Source organism: Chiloscyllium plagiosum, unplaced genomic scaffold (assembly GCF_037043375.1).
Source record: "Chiloscyllium plagiosum isolate Xiang-an unplaced genomic scaffold, Cpla_swu_hap1 HiC_scaffold_12, whole genome shotgun sequence".
NCBI lineage: Eukaryota > Metazoa > Chordata > Chondrichthyes > Orectolobiformes > Hemiscylliidae > Chiloscyllium > Chiloscyllium plagiosum.
In genome coordinates this window covers 100,785,754-100,802,273 of record NW_028270150.1, presented here as the reverse complement: position 1 = coordinate 100,802,273, position 16,520 = coordinate 100,785,754, and the positions used below count along the sequence as shown (strand labels likewise).

Sequence of the window (16,520 nt, the reverse complement as noted above, 5' to 3'; positions counted from 1 at the left end):
TTCTGTAAGATTGTATATTAAGTCTTTTTGTGCTTCAGCATGATGTTTAGAATACTGGGAATGCTTAGAGTTATGATGCTAGCCCTCTTAGTATTGGGATTTTGTCAAATATCATTTTCATATGTATTATTAACGGTTCCTGAGTCTGATAATCCACAAGTAATAGACGCTGATGCATGCAGCTTAGTAAATTGTGGGGATGTAGATAATCAGAGACAGTACCGCAGCTCAGAGATACATCTTAAGTCCTATGGGGATGGTACTTGTTATAATGGTCTCGTCACAGTACACCGGGCCCCCTTCTGACCAGCTCTCGATTGTCCCGATAAAAAGTGTAACCCAATATACCTGACAATAAGGAAAACCACATGACACGAAGCAATTCTGGGGGGGGGGGGTCACCTATGAGATACAATTAAATGAAATATTTGGGATAGAAATGAAAGCAAATGGGAAGGATTTCTTGGGCTGTTGTTTTTGAATTAGCGTAGGACAGGGAAAACGGGTAGAATTACTGGGTAATAAGATACAACATTTCACCCCTCTTGATGATCCTAAAGTAGTAAAAATCATAGAGGTAAAGGATTTGAAATAGACTATCGAACTAGAAACTGGGTATGGGGATGCAAATGCCTGGGTTGAATGGGTACAGTGTACTGCAAAAAGTCTGAACAAAAGCAATTGCTATGCATGTGCCTCCGGTAGGCTATTGGCCCAGGTGGTTCCCTTTCTGCTCGGGTGGAAGCGAGACAGGAAGGGCATGAAATGTATGATAGCCCTGTATCAGGATGAGACTGCATGGAATGATAGGAATTGTACCTCCCTATCTCTGATGTTCCCTCCCTTGGAGAAGAAAGATGCAAAAGTCCACCCCACATTTTCCGCCGCATTTGGAAATCACACGTCGTGTGATAGGCGAGGTACAAGTCGGTCGAGAGATTTGGGGGAGCTGAAATTATGTACAGAGATTAAGAATGTTACCGAAACGGAGAAGGGAGGGAACTACTCAGCACTAAAGGTTCCCCGAGTGGATCTGTGGTGGTACTGTGGAGGCAAAATATTGAGACCCACGCTACCTCTGGATTGGAGAGGGATATGTGCAACTGTACAATTGGCAATTCCATTTACACTGGCATTTGAAAGGAAAAGATAGTAGGAAAAAAGGGAAGGGGTAAGAGATTACTGTTAGACACTTCTTTCGATGACAGGATTTATCTTGATTCGGTAGGAGTCCCTAGGGGAGTACCTGATGAATTCAAGGCTCGTAACCATATTGCAGCAGGCTTTGAGTCAGCTCTCTTTTGGTGGGTAACAATTAATAAAAATGTAGATTGGATAAATTACATTTTCTATAATCAACAGCGATTTATAAATTCTACAAGAGATGCGGTGAAAGGAATATCAGAACAGCTTGATGCGACAAGTAGGATGGCATGGGAAAACAGAATAGCCCTTGATATGATTTTAGCAGAAAAAGGGTGTGTGTGTGTGATGTTAGGAGGAAGCTGTTGTCCCTTTATTCCTAATAACACTGCACCTGATGGTTCAATTACTCGGGCCTTGAGGGGATTGACTACCTTAGCAAAGGAACTGGCTGAGAATTCAGGAGTAGACACATCTCTCACGGGATGGCTTGAATCATGGTTTGGAAAATGGAAGGGGGTGGTGGTTTCTATCCTTACTTCCCTGATAGTAGTAGTTGGGGTATTGGTGGCCATTGGCTGTTGTATCATACACTGTATATGAGGGCTCACCCAAAGACTGATTGAAACAGCCCTTGATGAAACAGATGCCCCTAAAAGGGAATCAGACAGAGGACCTTTATCGACTAAATTATGAGGAGATGAGTGAGACCAAGATGGATGAAATCTCCGGAATGATGCTTGCGAATTTCAGGGGCGATGTTTAAAAGAAAAAATGCAGAAGATAACAAATGGTAACAAAAGAAAAAGGGGAAATTGTGGGATATAGGTAAATTAATGTTTCTTCTGCAGTTCTGTAATTCTGCAATTAAAATTTCTGGTACAAAGTAAATGAACTCACATCAGTGTGTAATTGTTTTGGCCAAAAGCTGAGTCAACAAGAATGGAAACTATGGAGGAAATATATAATTGTTTTTGTATTAGCTAAAATTGTATGCCAGCGTGAAACGTGATTGAAAACAATGGTAGATATTATGGGCAAATAGATAAGATGTTGTGAGGGGATGAAGTTAGGCCAGATACGCCTGTACAAACATCTGTTTCCCACTTTTACAGAGACACAGGAACAAACTCTAATTAAAGAGGTCATAGAGATCAGAATGGCCTCCAGAGAGGCCCAGATGGAGAGAATACAAAATGATGAAGAAAGAATATGCCTAACAATGACCTGCAGTGGGATGAGGTCAAACGGCCTTGTGAGGCCAGAAACAAGCATTTTGTCACAGACAAGGCCGGAGATAAATGGGAGTAATGGAGTCAGTCTTAGGGAAGTGGAGGATGTAAACAGGGGGAGAAACAATGAAATAAGAAAAAAAATGTAGGAACCAAATTATATAATTATCGAGAATTTGTTGAATTCGGTGTGTTTTGTCCCTGCTTTGTGGACATCCCACCCGCTTGCAAGTGTAAAATAAATGACACTGCTGATTCAGATCTTGTCTTGGACTGAAATTGTTGAAGTGAGTGAGCTTTGTTTCTCACACTGTGGCTGAACGAGAAGGGTTTTTGTTTTAAAGTGGCCTTTATTCGAGACCGAGATGGGGAGATTCTCTCTCTTCCTCCATCCACCCCAATCAACCGCCTCAGAAGGCCATGGAAGCAGCTGGACGGACCGAATAATCTAGGCAAAAGAGTGAGGACTGCAGATGCTGGAAACCAGAGTTTAGATCAGAGTGGTGCTGGAAAAAGCACAGCAGGTCAGGCAGCACCCGAGGAGCAGGAAAATCGACGTTTTGGGCCAAGGCCCTTCAGGACCGAATAGTCCCACCAGTCATAAAGATGGTGGCAAGGGGCAGTAATGTCGATGAGGAGTAGACCCGGGGGACGCACACCAGAGGTAACTGTGCAGGAACTGGAAGAGAAACAGTTGCAAATGTTAGGACGGCCGGAGCAGTTATTACTAATAAATGTTACGAACATTTCTAAACCCCCGCTCCAGAATTTCTCTCGGCCGGCGCTGAAGGGGTTACACAACCTTCGCCCTCTCCGGCGGCGGCGGCAGCGGCGCGCGCACGCACCAGCCAACATGGAGCGCGGGAGGTGCCTTCTCCTTCCCCTCGCGATCGGAGCCGTGTTGGCGGTCACCGCCGCCTGTGAGAAAAACGGCAGAAGGGAGCAGCAGGAGTGCCACCACTACGCCGGCGGACACGTGTACCCCGGGGAGGCTTTCAGGGTGCTGGGCTCCGATCACTCGCTGCACCTCAGCAAAGCTAAGAGTGAGTGAGTGAGTGAGCGGCCCCTTCCCCACCCCCACCCCCACCCCCCTCTCGTCTGTGCGTCCTCCCCTTCCTCGCGCACCCCCATAACGGCCGGACGGGCTCGCGCTGGTTTGAATCGGAACCGTTAACCGATGGAACGTTGCCCGCGGCACGCGAAGGGGCGGGGCGTGCCGTCCGCGTGCCCGCTTCAGGCGGTCTTTCAAGGGAGCGATGCCACGGAGGACTCTTAAGATATTATTATTTGAGGAGTTGCAGGTAGTGAAGAGATGCAGCGGGCGGGCGGGAAGGGAGGTCTGAGGGGTGAAGAGATTGAAGAGGCTGTGTCGCTGCTTGAGCCCCCCCCCCCCCCGTTAATTATTTGGTTATTTTTAAAAAAGCTCTGCCGGAGCGCCGGCGCTGTTTAAGGACACGTCGCAGGTTCGCTCACTCGCCCGATCCACTCTCCCTGAATTCCAGGATTTCCTCAGCTTCAGAGAGAGAGAGAGATAGATGCACACACAGCGGTTAGAATTCCCACATGCCGCGTTTTAGTTTCTGTCCCACACTGGCCTCCTCCCGTCTCTTCAATCTTGTACTGGTCAGTTTATTAAATTTAGGTAAGTTTCACCCCCCTCGCGAACAGGACGGAAGTGGGTACTGCAGACGCTGGAGATTAGAGTCAAGATTAGAGTGTACATGTTTTTACAAACAAAAATCACACAAACACCAGGTTACAGTCCAACAGGATTCTTTGGAAGCATTAGCTTTCTGAGCGCTGCTCCTTCATCAGGTGAAGGAGCAGCGCTCCGAAAGCTACTGCTTCCAAATAAACCTGTTGGACTGTAACCTAGCGTTGTGAGAATTTTAAGTTTGTCCACCCCAGTCCGACACCGGCGTCTCCAAATCAAGATCAGAGTGTTGCTGGAAAAGCACAGCAGGTCAGGCAGCATCCGAGGAGCAGGAAAACCGACGTTTCGGTCAAAAAAAGCCCTTCAACAAGAATCAGGGCCACATTCCTGATGAAGGGCTTTTGCCCGAAACGTCTATGTACCTGCTCCTCGGATGCTGCCTGACCTGCTGTGCTTTTCCAGCAACACTCTAATCTTGCTTTAAAGCTTGAACAGCAGACTGGGTCTCCCAAATCCATCTGTTCGCCACTTTGTTTGAATCATTCCAATCTTGTTTCTGTTCCTGCCCAGTTTCAGTGCCACCCCCAAAAAAAAGCACCTTCTCAAAGGCACAAACAACACCCCGTGTGATAATGATATGGAAGTTAACTATCCATTTAAGAACTTCTATTCGGGTTTACGCTTCAGTTGATTTCATGCTCTTCCAACATCTTTACACTTCATGTACCCTATGCTCTCCCAATTTCCACACCTCATTGCATGCCAGAGAGATTCATTTGCTCTGATTTCTGTTCCTGCCTTATGGCTCTAAGCTGGACCTAAGCCTATTTCTTATCACCTATTTTATATCATCTGAAAGCATTACACTTTTACATTTTTTTTACAGAAGATCCCCAACGTTAGAGCCATAAAGTGATCAGCACAGAAACAGACCCTTCAATCCATGCTGACTAGAAATCCTAAGTTGATCTAGACCTATTTGCCAGTATTTGTCCCATTCCTTGGGAACTATAGACCACTGAGCAATGACATTGGTGGGCAAGTTGTTGGAGAGAATCCTGAGGGACAGGATTTACATGTGAGTAGAAAAGCAAGGACTGATTAGGAATAGTCAACATGGCTTTGTGATTGAGTTTTTTGAAGAAGTAACAAAAAGATTGATGAGATCAGAGTGGTGGACATGATCCGTATGGACTTCATCAGGCGTTTGACAAGGTTCCTCATGATAGACCAGAACACAGGGAGGAACTAGCTGTTTGGATACAGAATTAGCTCAAAGGTAGAAGACAGAGGATAGTGATGAGGGTTGCTTTTCAGACTGGAGGTCTGTGACCAGCAGTGTGCACGAGGATCGATGCTGGGACTGCTACTTTTTGTCACTTATATAAATAATTTGGATATGGACATAAGAGTTATTGTTATTAAATTTGCAGATGACACCAAAATTGGAGGTGTAGTGGACAGCGAAGTAGTACAACAGGATCTTGATCAGATGGGCCGCTGCATTTTGGAAAGGCAAATCCGGGCTGGACTTTCACATTTAATGGTAGGGTCCTGGAGAGTGTTGCTGAAAAAAGATAGCACGTTCATAATTCCTTGAAAGTGAAGTTACAGGTAGATTGGATAGTGAAGGCGGCATTTGGTATGCTTTCTTTTGTTGGTCAGAGCATTGAGTATAGGAGTTGGGAGTTCATTTTGCGGCTGTACAGGTCATTGGTTAGGCCACTACTGGAATACGGCATGCAGTTCTGGTCTCTGCTATAAGAAAGATGTTTTGAAATTTGAAAGAGTCCAGAAAAGATTCAAAAGGATGATGCCAGGGTTGGAGGTTTGAGCTGCAGGGACAGGCTGAATAGACTGTGGCTATTTTCCGTAGAACAGAGGAGGCTAAAGAGTGACCTTATGGAGGTTTATAGAATCATAGAATCCCTACAGTGTGGAAACAGGACCTTTGGCCCAACAAGAGCACACGAACCCTCCAAAGAGTATCCCATCAAAACTCATTCCCCTACCCTATTACTCTACATTTACCTATGACTAATGCACCTAACCCATACATCCCTGAACACTGGGCAGTTTAGCATGGCAAATTCACCTAACCTACACATCTTTGGACACTGGGAGGAAACAGGAGCGCCTGGAGGAAACCCACACACACTGGGAGAATGTGCAAACTCCACCCAGAGTCACCTGAGGCTGGAATAGATCCCAGGTCCCTGGTGCAGTGAGCCACAGTGCTGCCCCATGAAATCCTAAGGGACATGGATAAAGTAAATAGACAAGGTCTTTTCCTTCAGATGGAGGAGTCCAAATGTAGAGGGCATAGATTTAAGTGAGAGGGGAAAGATTTTAAAAAGGGACGTAAGGGGCAACTTTTTCACACACAGGGTGGTGCATGTATGGAATGAGCTTCCACAGGTGTATGCTGGTACAATTACAACATTTCAGAGGCATCTCGATGGGTATTTGAATAGGAAGGGTTTAGAGGGATATGGGTCAAATGGGACTAGATTTACTTGGGTTATCTGGTTGGCATAGACCAAAGGATCTGTTTACATGCTGCATATCTAACTCTATTCGTAGCCATTTGGAAACAGAACTGGCTCAAGGTAGGGTGGTGGTGGAGGGTTGTTTTTCAGACTGGAGGCCTGTGACCAGTGGAGTGCCACAAGGATCGATGCTGGGTTCACTACTTTTCATCATTTAAATAAATGATTTAGATGTGAGCACAAGAGGTATAGTTAGTAAGTTTGCCAATGACACCAAAATTGGAGGTGTAGTGAGCAGCGAAGAAGGTTACTTCAGATTACAACGGGATCTTGATCAGATGGGCTAATGGGCTGAGAAGTGGCAGATGGAGTTTAATTTTAGATAAATGAGAGGTACTGCATTTTGGGAAAGCAAATCTTAGCAGGACTTATACACTTAATGGTAAGGTCCTCGGGAGTGTCGCTGAACAGAGACCTTGGAGTGCAGGTTCATAGCTCCTTGAAAGTAGAGTCGCAGGTAGATAGGATAGTGAAGAAGGCGTTTGGTATGCTTTCCTTTATTGGTCAGAGTATTGAGTACAGGAGTTGGGAGGTCATGTTGCGGCTGTACAGGACATTGGTTAGGCCACTTATGGAATGCTGGTCGTCTTCCTATTGGAAAGATGTTATGAAACTTGAAAGAGTTCAGAGAAATTTTACAAGGATGTTTCCAGGGTTGGACGATTTGAGCTATAGGGAGAGGTTGAATAGGCTCGGGCTGTTTTCCCTGGAGCATTGGAGGCTATAAACCTTATAGAGGTTTATAAACTCATGCTGGCAGGTGGGACTAGATTGGGTTGGGATATCTGGTCAGCATGGACAAGTTGGACTGAAGGGTCTGTTTCCGTGTTGTACATCTCTATGACTCTATGTATCCATTCAGATGCCTTTTAATTGTTGTACCCACCTCCACTTCTCTGGCAAGTCATTCCATACATGCACCATCCTATGCATGAAAAAGTTGCCCCTCAGGTCCCTTCATCTTTCCCCTCTCACCTTAAGCCTATGCGGTCTAGTTTCCCCAACACTGGGAAAGACCTTGACTATTCATCCTATCCATGCTCGTCAATTTTTCTAAACCTCAATAATACCACCTCCTCAGCCTTCAGCACTCCAGGGGAAAAAAACCCAGCCAATCATCCTCCCGCTGTAGCTCAAGCCATCCTGCCCTGGCAACACCCTTTTCAATCTTTTATGAACTCTTTCATGTTTAACAACATTTAGATAGTGTGTAAATGCAGATGCTGGAGATCAGAGTCAAGAGTGTGGTGCTGGAAAAACACAGCAGGTCAGGCAGCATCCAAGGAGCAGGAGAATCGATGTTTTGGGCATATGCCCATCGTCAGGAATGAAGAGGGCTGAGAGATAAATGGGGGGGTGGAGGGGGGGTTGGAAAGGAAGAGGACAGGACAGGTCGAGAGGATGGTGGGAGAGAGGAGAACTACTTCAAGGGAGAGAGAGTTTAACAACATCTTTGTTTTAGCAGGGCGGTCAGAATTGAACACCATATTCTTTAAGTGGCCACATGACATACCTATACTGAATGCACTGACTAATGACAGCAAGCATGCTAAATACCACCTTCACCACTACCTACAACTTCACTTTCAAGAAACTGCATCTACACCCCTAGGTCTCTTTGTTCAGCAACAGTCTCAGGTCCCTATCATTAGGTGTAGGTCCTGCCCTGATTTGCCTTCTCAAAATACAATACTTCACATTTATCCAAATTAAACTACATCTGCCACTCCTGAGCTCATTGGCGCATCTGATCAAGGTCCCATTGTTATGAGGTATCCACCTTCACTGTACACTACACCAATTTTGGTATCATCTCCTATATTCACATCCAAAACAAATTTTAAAATGACGACATGGATCTAGGACTGATCCTTATGGCACACTTCTGATCACAGGTCTCTATTCTGAAAAGCAAACCTCTGCCATCTTTCTCTGTCTCTTACTTTCAAACCAATTTTTTTTTATCCAAATGGCTCTGTCTCCCTGAATTCCATATGATCTATCCTTGTTCATCAGTCTACCATGTGGAACCTTGTGAAACGCCTTGCTGAAGTCCTTGTAGGCAATGTTTACTGCTCTGCCTTCAGTCATCTTTGTCACTTCTTCAGAAAACTCAAATCTAGGTTGTGAGATATGATTTCTCACACGCAAAGCCATGTTTACTATCCCTAATCAGTCTTTGCCTTACCAAATGAGTCCTCAGCAGAGGCCTCACCTTCATTCCCCTACGCTCTCGGATTAATGAGTTCAACACACGGTGTGACATTGAACAATTCTTCCGCCGCCTTCGCCTCCGCGCCTACTTCTTCAACCAAGACTCTCGCCCACCCTCTGACGACCCCTTCTCACGCCTCCAACACACCCCATCCACCTGGACACCCCGTGCTGGCCTACTACCTGCCCTCGACCTCTTCATAGCCAACTGCCGCCGCGATATTAACCGCCACCTGAACTCCCCCACCCCTCTCACCCACTCCAACCTCTCACCTTCGGAACGCGCAGCCCTCCACTCCATCCGTTGCAACCCCAACCTCACTATCAAACCAGCAGACAAGGGAGGCGCGGTAGTAGTTTGGCGCACCGACCTTTACACAGCTGAGGCCAAACGCCAGCTCGCAGATACCTCCTTCTACTGCCCCCTTGACCATGACCCCACCCCCCACCACCAAACCATCATCTCCCAGACCATCCATAACCTCATCACCTCGGAGGATCTCCCATCCACCGTCTCCAACTTCATAGTCCCACAGACCCGCACCGCCCGCTTCTACCTCCTGCCCAAAATCCACAAACCTGACTGCCCCGGCTGACCTATTGTCTCCGCTTGCTCCTGCCCCACCGAACTCATTTCCGCATACCTCGACACGGTCCTGTCCCACTTAGTCCAAGAACCCCCCACCTACGTTCGGGACACCACCCATGCCCTCCACCTCCTCCATGATTTTCGCTTCCCCGGTCCCCAATGCCTCATCTTCACCATGGACTTCCAGTCCCTGTACACCTCCATCCCCCATCACGAAGGACTCAAAGTTCTCCGCTTCTTCCTTTCCCGCCGTACCAACCAGTACGCTTCCACTGACACCCTCCCTTGACTGACTGAACTGGTCCTCACCCTGAACAACTTCTCTTTCCAATCCTCCCACTTCCTCCAAACGAAAGGAGTAGCCATGGGCACCCGCATGGGCCCCAGCTATGCCTGCCTCTTCGTAGAATATGTGGAACAGTCCATCTTCCAGAACTACACTGGCCCCACCCCCCACCTTTTCCTCCGCTACATCGATGACTGTATCGGCGCCGCCTCGTGCTCCCACGAGGAGGTTGAACAGTTCATCCACTTCACCAACACCTTCCACCCTGACCTCAAATTTACCTGGACAGTCTCAGATTCCTCCCTCCCCTTCCTCGACCTTTCTATTTCTATCTCAGGCGACCGAATCAACACGGACATGATTAGATTACATTACATTAGATTAGATTACATTACAGTGTGGAAACAGGCCCTTCGACCCAACAAGTCCACACCGACCCGCCGAAGCGTAACCCACCCATACCCCTACATTTACCCCTTATCTAACACTACAGGCAATTTAGCATGGCCAATTCACCTGACCTGCACATCTTTGGACTGTGGGAGGAAACCGGAGCACCCGGAGGAAACCCACGCAGACACGGGGAGAACGTGCAAACTCCACACAGTCAGTCGCCTGAGGCGGGAATTGAACCTGGGTCTCTGGCGCTGTGAGGCAGCAGTGCTAACCACTGTGCCACCGTGCCGCCCACCTACTACAAACCGACCGACTCCCACAGCTACCTGGACTACACCTCCTCCCACCCAGCCCCCTGTAAAAGCGCCATCCCATTCTCCCAATTCCTTCGTCTCCGCCGCATCTGCTCCCAGGAGGACCAGTTCCAAAAACGTACAACCCAGATGGCCTCCTTCTTCAAGGACCGCAATTTCCCCCCCGACGTGGTCGACGATGCCCTCCACCGCATCTCTTCCACTTCCCGCCCCTCCGCCCTTGAGCCCCGCCCCTCCAACCGCCACCAGGACAGAACCCACTGGTCCTCACCTACCACCCCACCAATCTCCATGTACAGTGCATCATCCGCCATCATTTCTGCCACCTCCAAACGAACCCCACCACCAAGGATATATTTCCCTCCCCTCCCCTATCAGCATTCCGTAAAGACCACTCCCTCCGTGACTCCCTCGTCAGATCCACGCCCCCCACCAACCCAACCTCCACTCCCGGCACCTTCCCCTGCAACCGCAGGAGGTGCAAGACTTGCGCCCACACCTCCCTCCAAGGCCCCAAAGGAAACTTCCATATCCGCCACAGATTCACCTGCACCTCCACACACATCATCTATTGCATCCTCTGCACCCGATGTGGCCTCCTCTATATTGGGGAGACAGGCCGGCTACTTGCGGAGCGTTTCAGAGAACACCTCTGGGACACCCGGACCAACCAACCCAACCACCCTGTGGCTCAACACTTCAACTCCCCCTCCCACTCCACCAAGGATATGCAGGTCTTTGGACTCCTCCATCGCCAGACCACAACAACACGACGGTTGGAGGAAGAACTCCTCATCTTCCGCCTAGGAACCCTCCAACCACAAGGGATGAACTCTGATTTCACCAGTTTCCTCATTTCCCATCCCCCCACCTTGTCTCAGTCAAATCCATCGAACTCAGCACCGCCTTCCTAACCTGCAATCTTCTTCCTGACCTCTCCGCCCCCACCCCAGTCTGACCTATCACCCTCACCTTGACCTCTTTCCACCTATCGCATTTCCGACGCCCCTCCCCCAAGTCCCTCCTCCCTACCTTTTATCTTAGCCTGCTGGACAAACTTTCCTCATTCCTGAAGAAGGGCTTATGCCCGAAACGTCGATTCTCCTGTTCCCTGGATGCTGCCTGACCTGCTGCACTTTTTCAGCAACACATTTTCAGCTCTGATCTCCAGCATCTGCAGACCTCACTTTCTTACCAAATGCATGCAAATCCCCTCCCAGAATTTACCCACCACTGACATTAGGCTCACCAGTCTATAGTTCCCTGGCTTTTCGTTACCGTTTTTCTTAACGGCACCACATTAGCCAGCCTTCAGTCTCCTGGCACCTCACCCATAGCTACCAATAATACAAATATCTCAGCAAGGGGTCCAGCAATCTCTTCCCTGACTTCCCACAAGTTCATATTTTACCTCTAGTTCTTGTCCCCTCCTTTTTTTTGTGGTACTAATTTTGGGTAGCAGCAATTTCTTCCAAATAAATATTGGGAAAATTGAAAATATTGGCTTTAGTAACCAGTGCAATTTTTTTCCCCATAGTTAGACTAATTTTTTAATCCCTTCAACTGCCTGAGGCTTAACTAGATTGTTTTCAACATTGCTATCCTATTGAACCTGTAACATGCACTTCCTTCACCGCACACGATGACAGTAGTATGTACTATCTACATAATACACTGCAGTAACTCATCAAGGCTCCTCAGACTGCACTTTCCAAACATAATCACTACCATCCAAATAGGCAAAGACAGCAGATAAATGGAAACACTGCCACCCACAAGCTCCCATCCAAGCTGCTCCACTTCCAAACTTAATTATAATCACCATCCAAACCATAGTTTAATCAGGGATAGTTAGCATGGCTTTGTGAGGGCAGGTCATGCTTCACAAACCTCATTGAATTCTTTGAGGATGTGACAAAACACATTGATAACAGTAGACCAGCGGATGTGATGTACATGGATTTTAACAAGGTGTTTGATAATGTTCCCCATGGGAGGCTCATTCAGAAAGTAATAAGACATGGGATACAGGATACAGAATTGGTTGGCTCATAGAAGACAGAGGGTGGTGGTAGATGAAAACTATTCAGCCTGGAGTTCGGTGACCAGTGGTGTTTTTCAGGGATCGATTCTGGGACCTCTGCTGTTTGTGATTTTTATAGATGACTTGGATGAGGAAGTGGAAGGGTGGGTTAGTAACTTTGCCGATGAAACAAGGTTTGTGGAGTTGTGGATAGTATTGTAGGTTGCAACAAGACTTTGACAGGATGCAGAACTGGGCTGATAAGTGGTAGATGGAGTTAAACCTGGAGAAGTGTGAAGTCATTCACTTTGGAAGGTTGAATTTGAATGCAGAATACAGGGTTAAAGGCAGGATTCTTGGCAGTTAGAGGAACAGAGGGATCTTGGGGTCTACTTCCATAGATCTGTCAAAGCTACCACCCGGGTTGACAGCATTGTTAAGAAGCATATGGTGTGTTGGCCTTCATTAACAGGGACACTGAATTTAAGAGCCATCTGGTCATGCTGCAGCTCTCGAGAGTCCTGGTTAGACCACACTTGGTCTAACTGAATATTGTGTTCAGTTCTAATTGCCTTATTATAGGAAAGATGTGGAAGCTTTAGAGAGAGTGCAGAGGAGGTTTACTAGGATGCTGCCTGGACTGGAGGGCATATCTTATGAAGAAAGCTTGAGGGAGCTAGGGCGTTTCTGATTGGCATGAAGGAGGATGAGAGGTGACTTGATAGAGGTATACAAGATGTTGAGAGGCATAGATAGAGTGGATAACCAGAGACTTTTTTCCATGACAGAAATGTCTGTCATGATGGGGCATAATTTTAAGGTAACTGGCAAAAGGTTTAGGTGAGATGTCAGAGATAGGTTCTTTACTCAGAGTGGTGGGTGCATGAAATGCACTGCCAGCAGTGGTAGTGGAGTCAAGATACATTAGGGACATTTATGCAACTCTTGAATAGGCACATGGAAGTTAGTACATTGAAGGGTATGTAGGTTAGTCTGATCTTAGAGTAGGATAAAAGGCTGGCACAACATTGAAAGCCAAAGGATTTGTACTGTGGCGTTCTATTCTCTTCTATGTTCATTGTTGATGGGACAAAATCTTGAAACACTGTCCCTAATAATATTCCTTCACCTCAAAAAAAAACCCAACTCTAGTCATTCAAGACACCAGCTCACAATCACTTCTCCACAGCAAATAGAGAAGTGTTCACCAGCATCCTGGCAATGAATTAAATATAGATCTCAAAATGAGCTACTGATGATACTGTGTCATCTTATTCTCTTTCACCTTATTTGCTGCAGTCTTCACCATACCTGTCATTACCACTAAACTAGAGAGGTCTAATTCTCCATTGAATAGCCTCTCATAACCTACTAAACTTGGTTAAAAACCACACAACACCAGGTTATAGTCCAACAGGTTTAATTGGAACTGATGAAGGAGCGACGCTCCGAAAGCTAGTGTGCTTCCAATTAAACCTGTTGGACTATAACCTGGTGTTGTGATTTTTAGCTTTGTACACCCCAGTCCAACACCGGCAGCTCCGAATCATGACTACTAAACTTGAGCATAGTATGCAGCTCTGTTGCCTGATTCCTCTCACTCATCAGCTTTGTGTTTGCTGAACTACCTTGGCTCGCTGTCCAATCAAACCTCAGTTTTAAAATGTTAATTTTTGTTGGGTTATTGGTGGTAGGGGTGGGGTTGAGGAAACATCATTATAGGTAGTGATGTGTTTGAGGGGGGAGATTGATTTTGGAAGATTAAGGTGATTTAGGATTGCTGTGTCAGTGCATGCAATTCTTTTGTGTCCCAAAATCCACACTCCTATGGTCCACACATTTGACTTGTGCTCTAATTATGCAATAATTTGGGACCACTACTCAGGACAATGCAGACATTATAATGTGATTATAGAATTGGGGTTAATTTAAATCCAATTAACTTCATACAGAGAATTCTTCTAATGGATACCTGCCAACCTCTCTTTCAGAACACTTAACAATTCAATTAGCCATGCTTAGCTGGAAAAGATCTTGAATGACTGATTTTGTTCGAGGATAAACTCCACTGCTTGATTGTCACAGGATACTTTAAACATTTTTATTTAAATAGAATTCAGAAGCTTTGCTGATTTGGATTTGCAATCTGAAATTTGTTATATTCTGATAAAATTGAAATCCATTGGCTATATACTTATAACTATAGTTATTATAGAACTGTATACATTGCCTAAATATGAGAAACAATTATTATTCATGGAAGACCAATTTGACATAAAATTGGCAGGAATTTGAACTGCACATTTATACATTAATCTGTATATTATGTGATGAATGTGAAAAAGTTACCACATGTAATTTTAAACTGGAATAAGGGATGGCGTTAGAATGGTAGGTGGGGGTGCAGTGTACAGTTTTCTTATTTGAAGCAGGAAAGATAAGTGTCTTAGAGGGTGCTCAGTGACCGTTTATTGGATTGATACCTGGGATGAGGGGAATATCTTACGAGTAGGTATTAGGTAAACTAGGTCTTTATTCCAAAAGTAAGGTTTTGAACAGAACAGAATTTAGAAGAATATCAGAAAGTCCTATGGAAGCATAAAATTCTTGAGGAACCTAATAGGTAGACATTCAGAGGATGTATCCCAATGGCTGCAAAGACTGAAACCAGGAGGCCAGCTGTTTAAGATTGAGACGAGGAGAAATTTCTTCAAGTAAAGGCTTGCAACTCTTACTCGGCTCAGCTGTGTCACAAAGTCAGCTCTAAATGGCTGACTTGAATGCAAAAATTCTCACCACCAAAATTAGTGTAAATTGTAGCATAGAAATTGATCTTTGAAGCTTCCATAATTAGTGGCTGGGGACAAAGAAGTGATTAACTTGTGTGTTGAATACATAAAATGTGAACTACTGAAGTGGGTGGTCTTCGTTTTGAAATGTAAAAAAAACCTCAACAATTCAGATTGAATTAATGTGACATTGTTTTGAATTGAGTTAATTATATGACCGTACCTTCAATCAAAATACTTGAAAACATCCAATGCATCATCTTTACTATCTGACGTAAAGAGTTTATTTGAGTCAATTTAGCTGTGGCATCATCTTAAGGATCCCACTTATGTACATTTTGGTGCCTTTGCTTTCAGAATCAACAAATCATTATTAACTTGGGTACTCTTATCAAAACTTCTTAGCCTTTAAAACTACTCCAATTTATGGAGTCTTACTTCCTTCCATTTTGGTACCATATCTAGCAAAACATCCAGGAATCATTTGAAGAAATCTTTCAGATCTTAGGATTCTAGCCATAAGTTTTATAACTCAAAATATTAGTTCTTCCTTCACAGCTTCTGTCCTGTTCTCTTTGTATTTCAGATTTCTAATGTCTAGATTTTTATTTGAACCATCAATTGCCAACTAAGTTTATCATGTCAAAAATATCCTGAGACTCAGCAGTTTTTAATGCAGTTTTGTTTTGCTTTGGAAAAGCATGTGCTAGTGTCAAGTAGTTTGAAAAAAAAAGACCTATACAATTAATTTTCTTTGGTGGTGACCATTGTATAGATGATCTGGAAATTATTTTCCCAATGTACATTATATGAACTGCAGCAGTTCAAGAAGGAAGCTCCCCAACACCTTCTCAGGGTAATAAATGTTGGCCCTGTCCTACAAGAGAATAAAAAGAACCTCACACTTTGGACCAAAAGTCCTTAACTCCTTGAATGACAACCCTGACCTTAATTGTCTTTTGGAGATTTCAGTGATCCTATGATGTTTAGCTCCATCATGGCCTTCACACCCTTGCAAACTGCCGCATTATTGATTCGTTGTTTTCTGAACTTTGATTTTACCCAGTATGAGATGCTATTATTGGATGGATGCTACTTGGTTTGAAGTTGTGTTAAAACTTCAAAGTAAACTGTTTGAAGAAGATTGACTCCATTAATACTTCTAAAAAAGTGTTTTCCTTCCTTCTGGTTACAATGCATGCAAGTGGAGCATGTTGATGGGTAGTGAGTGCAGTTTTCATATTCGCATTTTGAAACTGAGCTGCTTTTGTACAAAATAGACACAGTTGAAGCCAGATAATTTGAGTGCCTGATAAGCACTAACTGGAATA

General features: G+C 45.2%; 1 protein-coding gene across 2 annotated transcripts in view; it reads left to right on the top strand.

Annotated features, from left to right (window-relative positions):
* Positions 1-3,212: 3,212 nt before the first annotated feature.
* The window catches only part of prdx4 (peroxiredoxin 4), a 38,033-nt gene continuing 24,725 nt past the window's right edge, over positions 3,213-16,520 (top strand). For both annotated transcript variants that reach the window (XM_043700262.2, XM_043700263.2), the window contains exon 1: positions 3,213-3,418. In XM_043700262.2, coding sequence (XP_043556197.1) covers positions 3,229-3,418 — 190 coding nt within the window. In that variant the 5' untranslated portion in view covers positions 3,213-3,228. The remainder of the gene's footprint in view (positions 3,419-16,520) is intronic.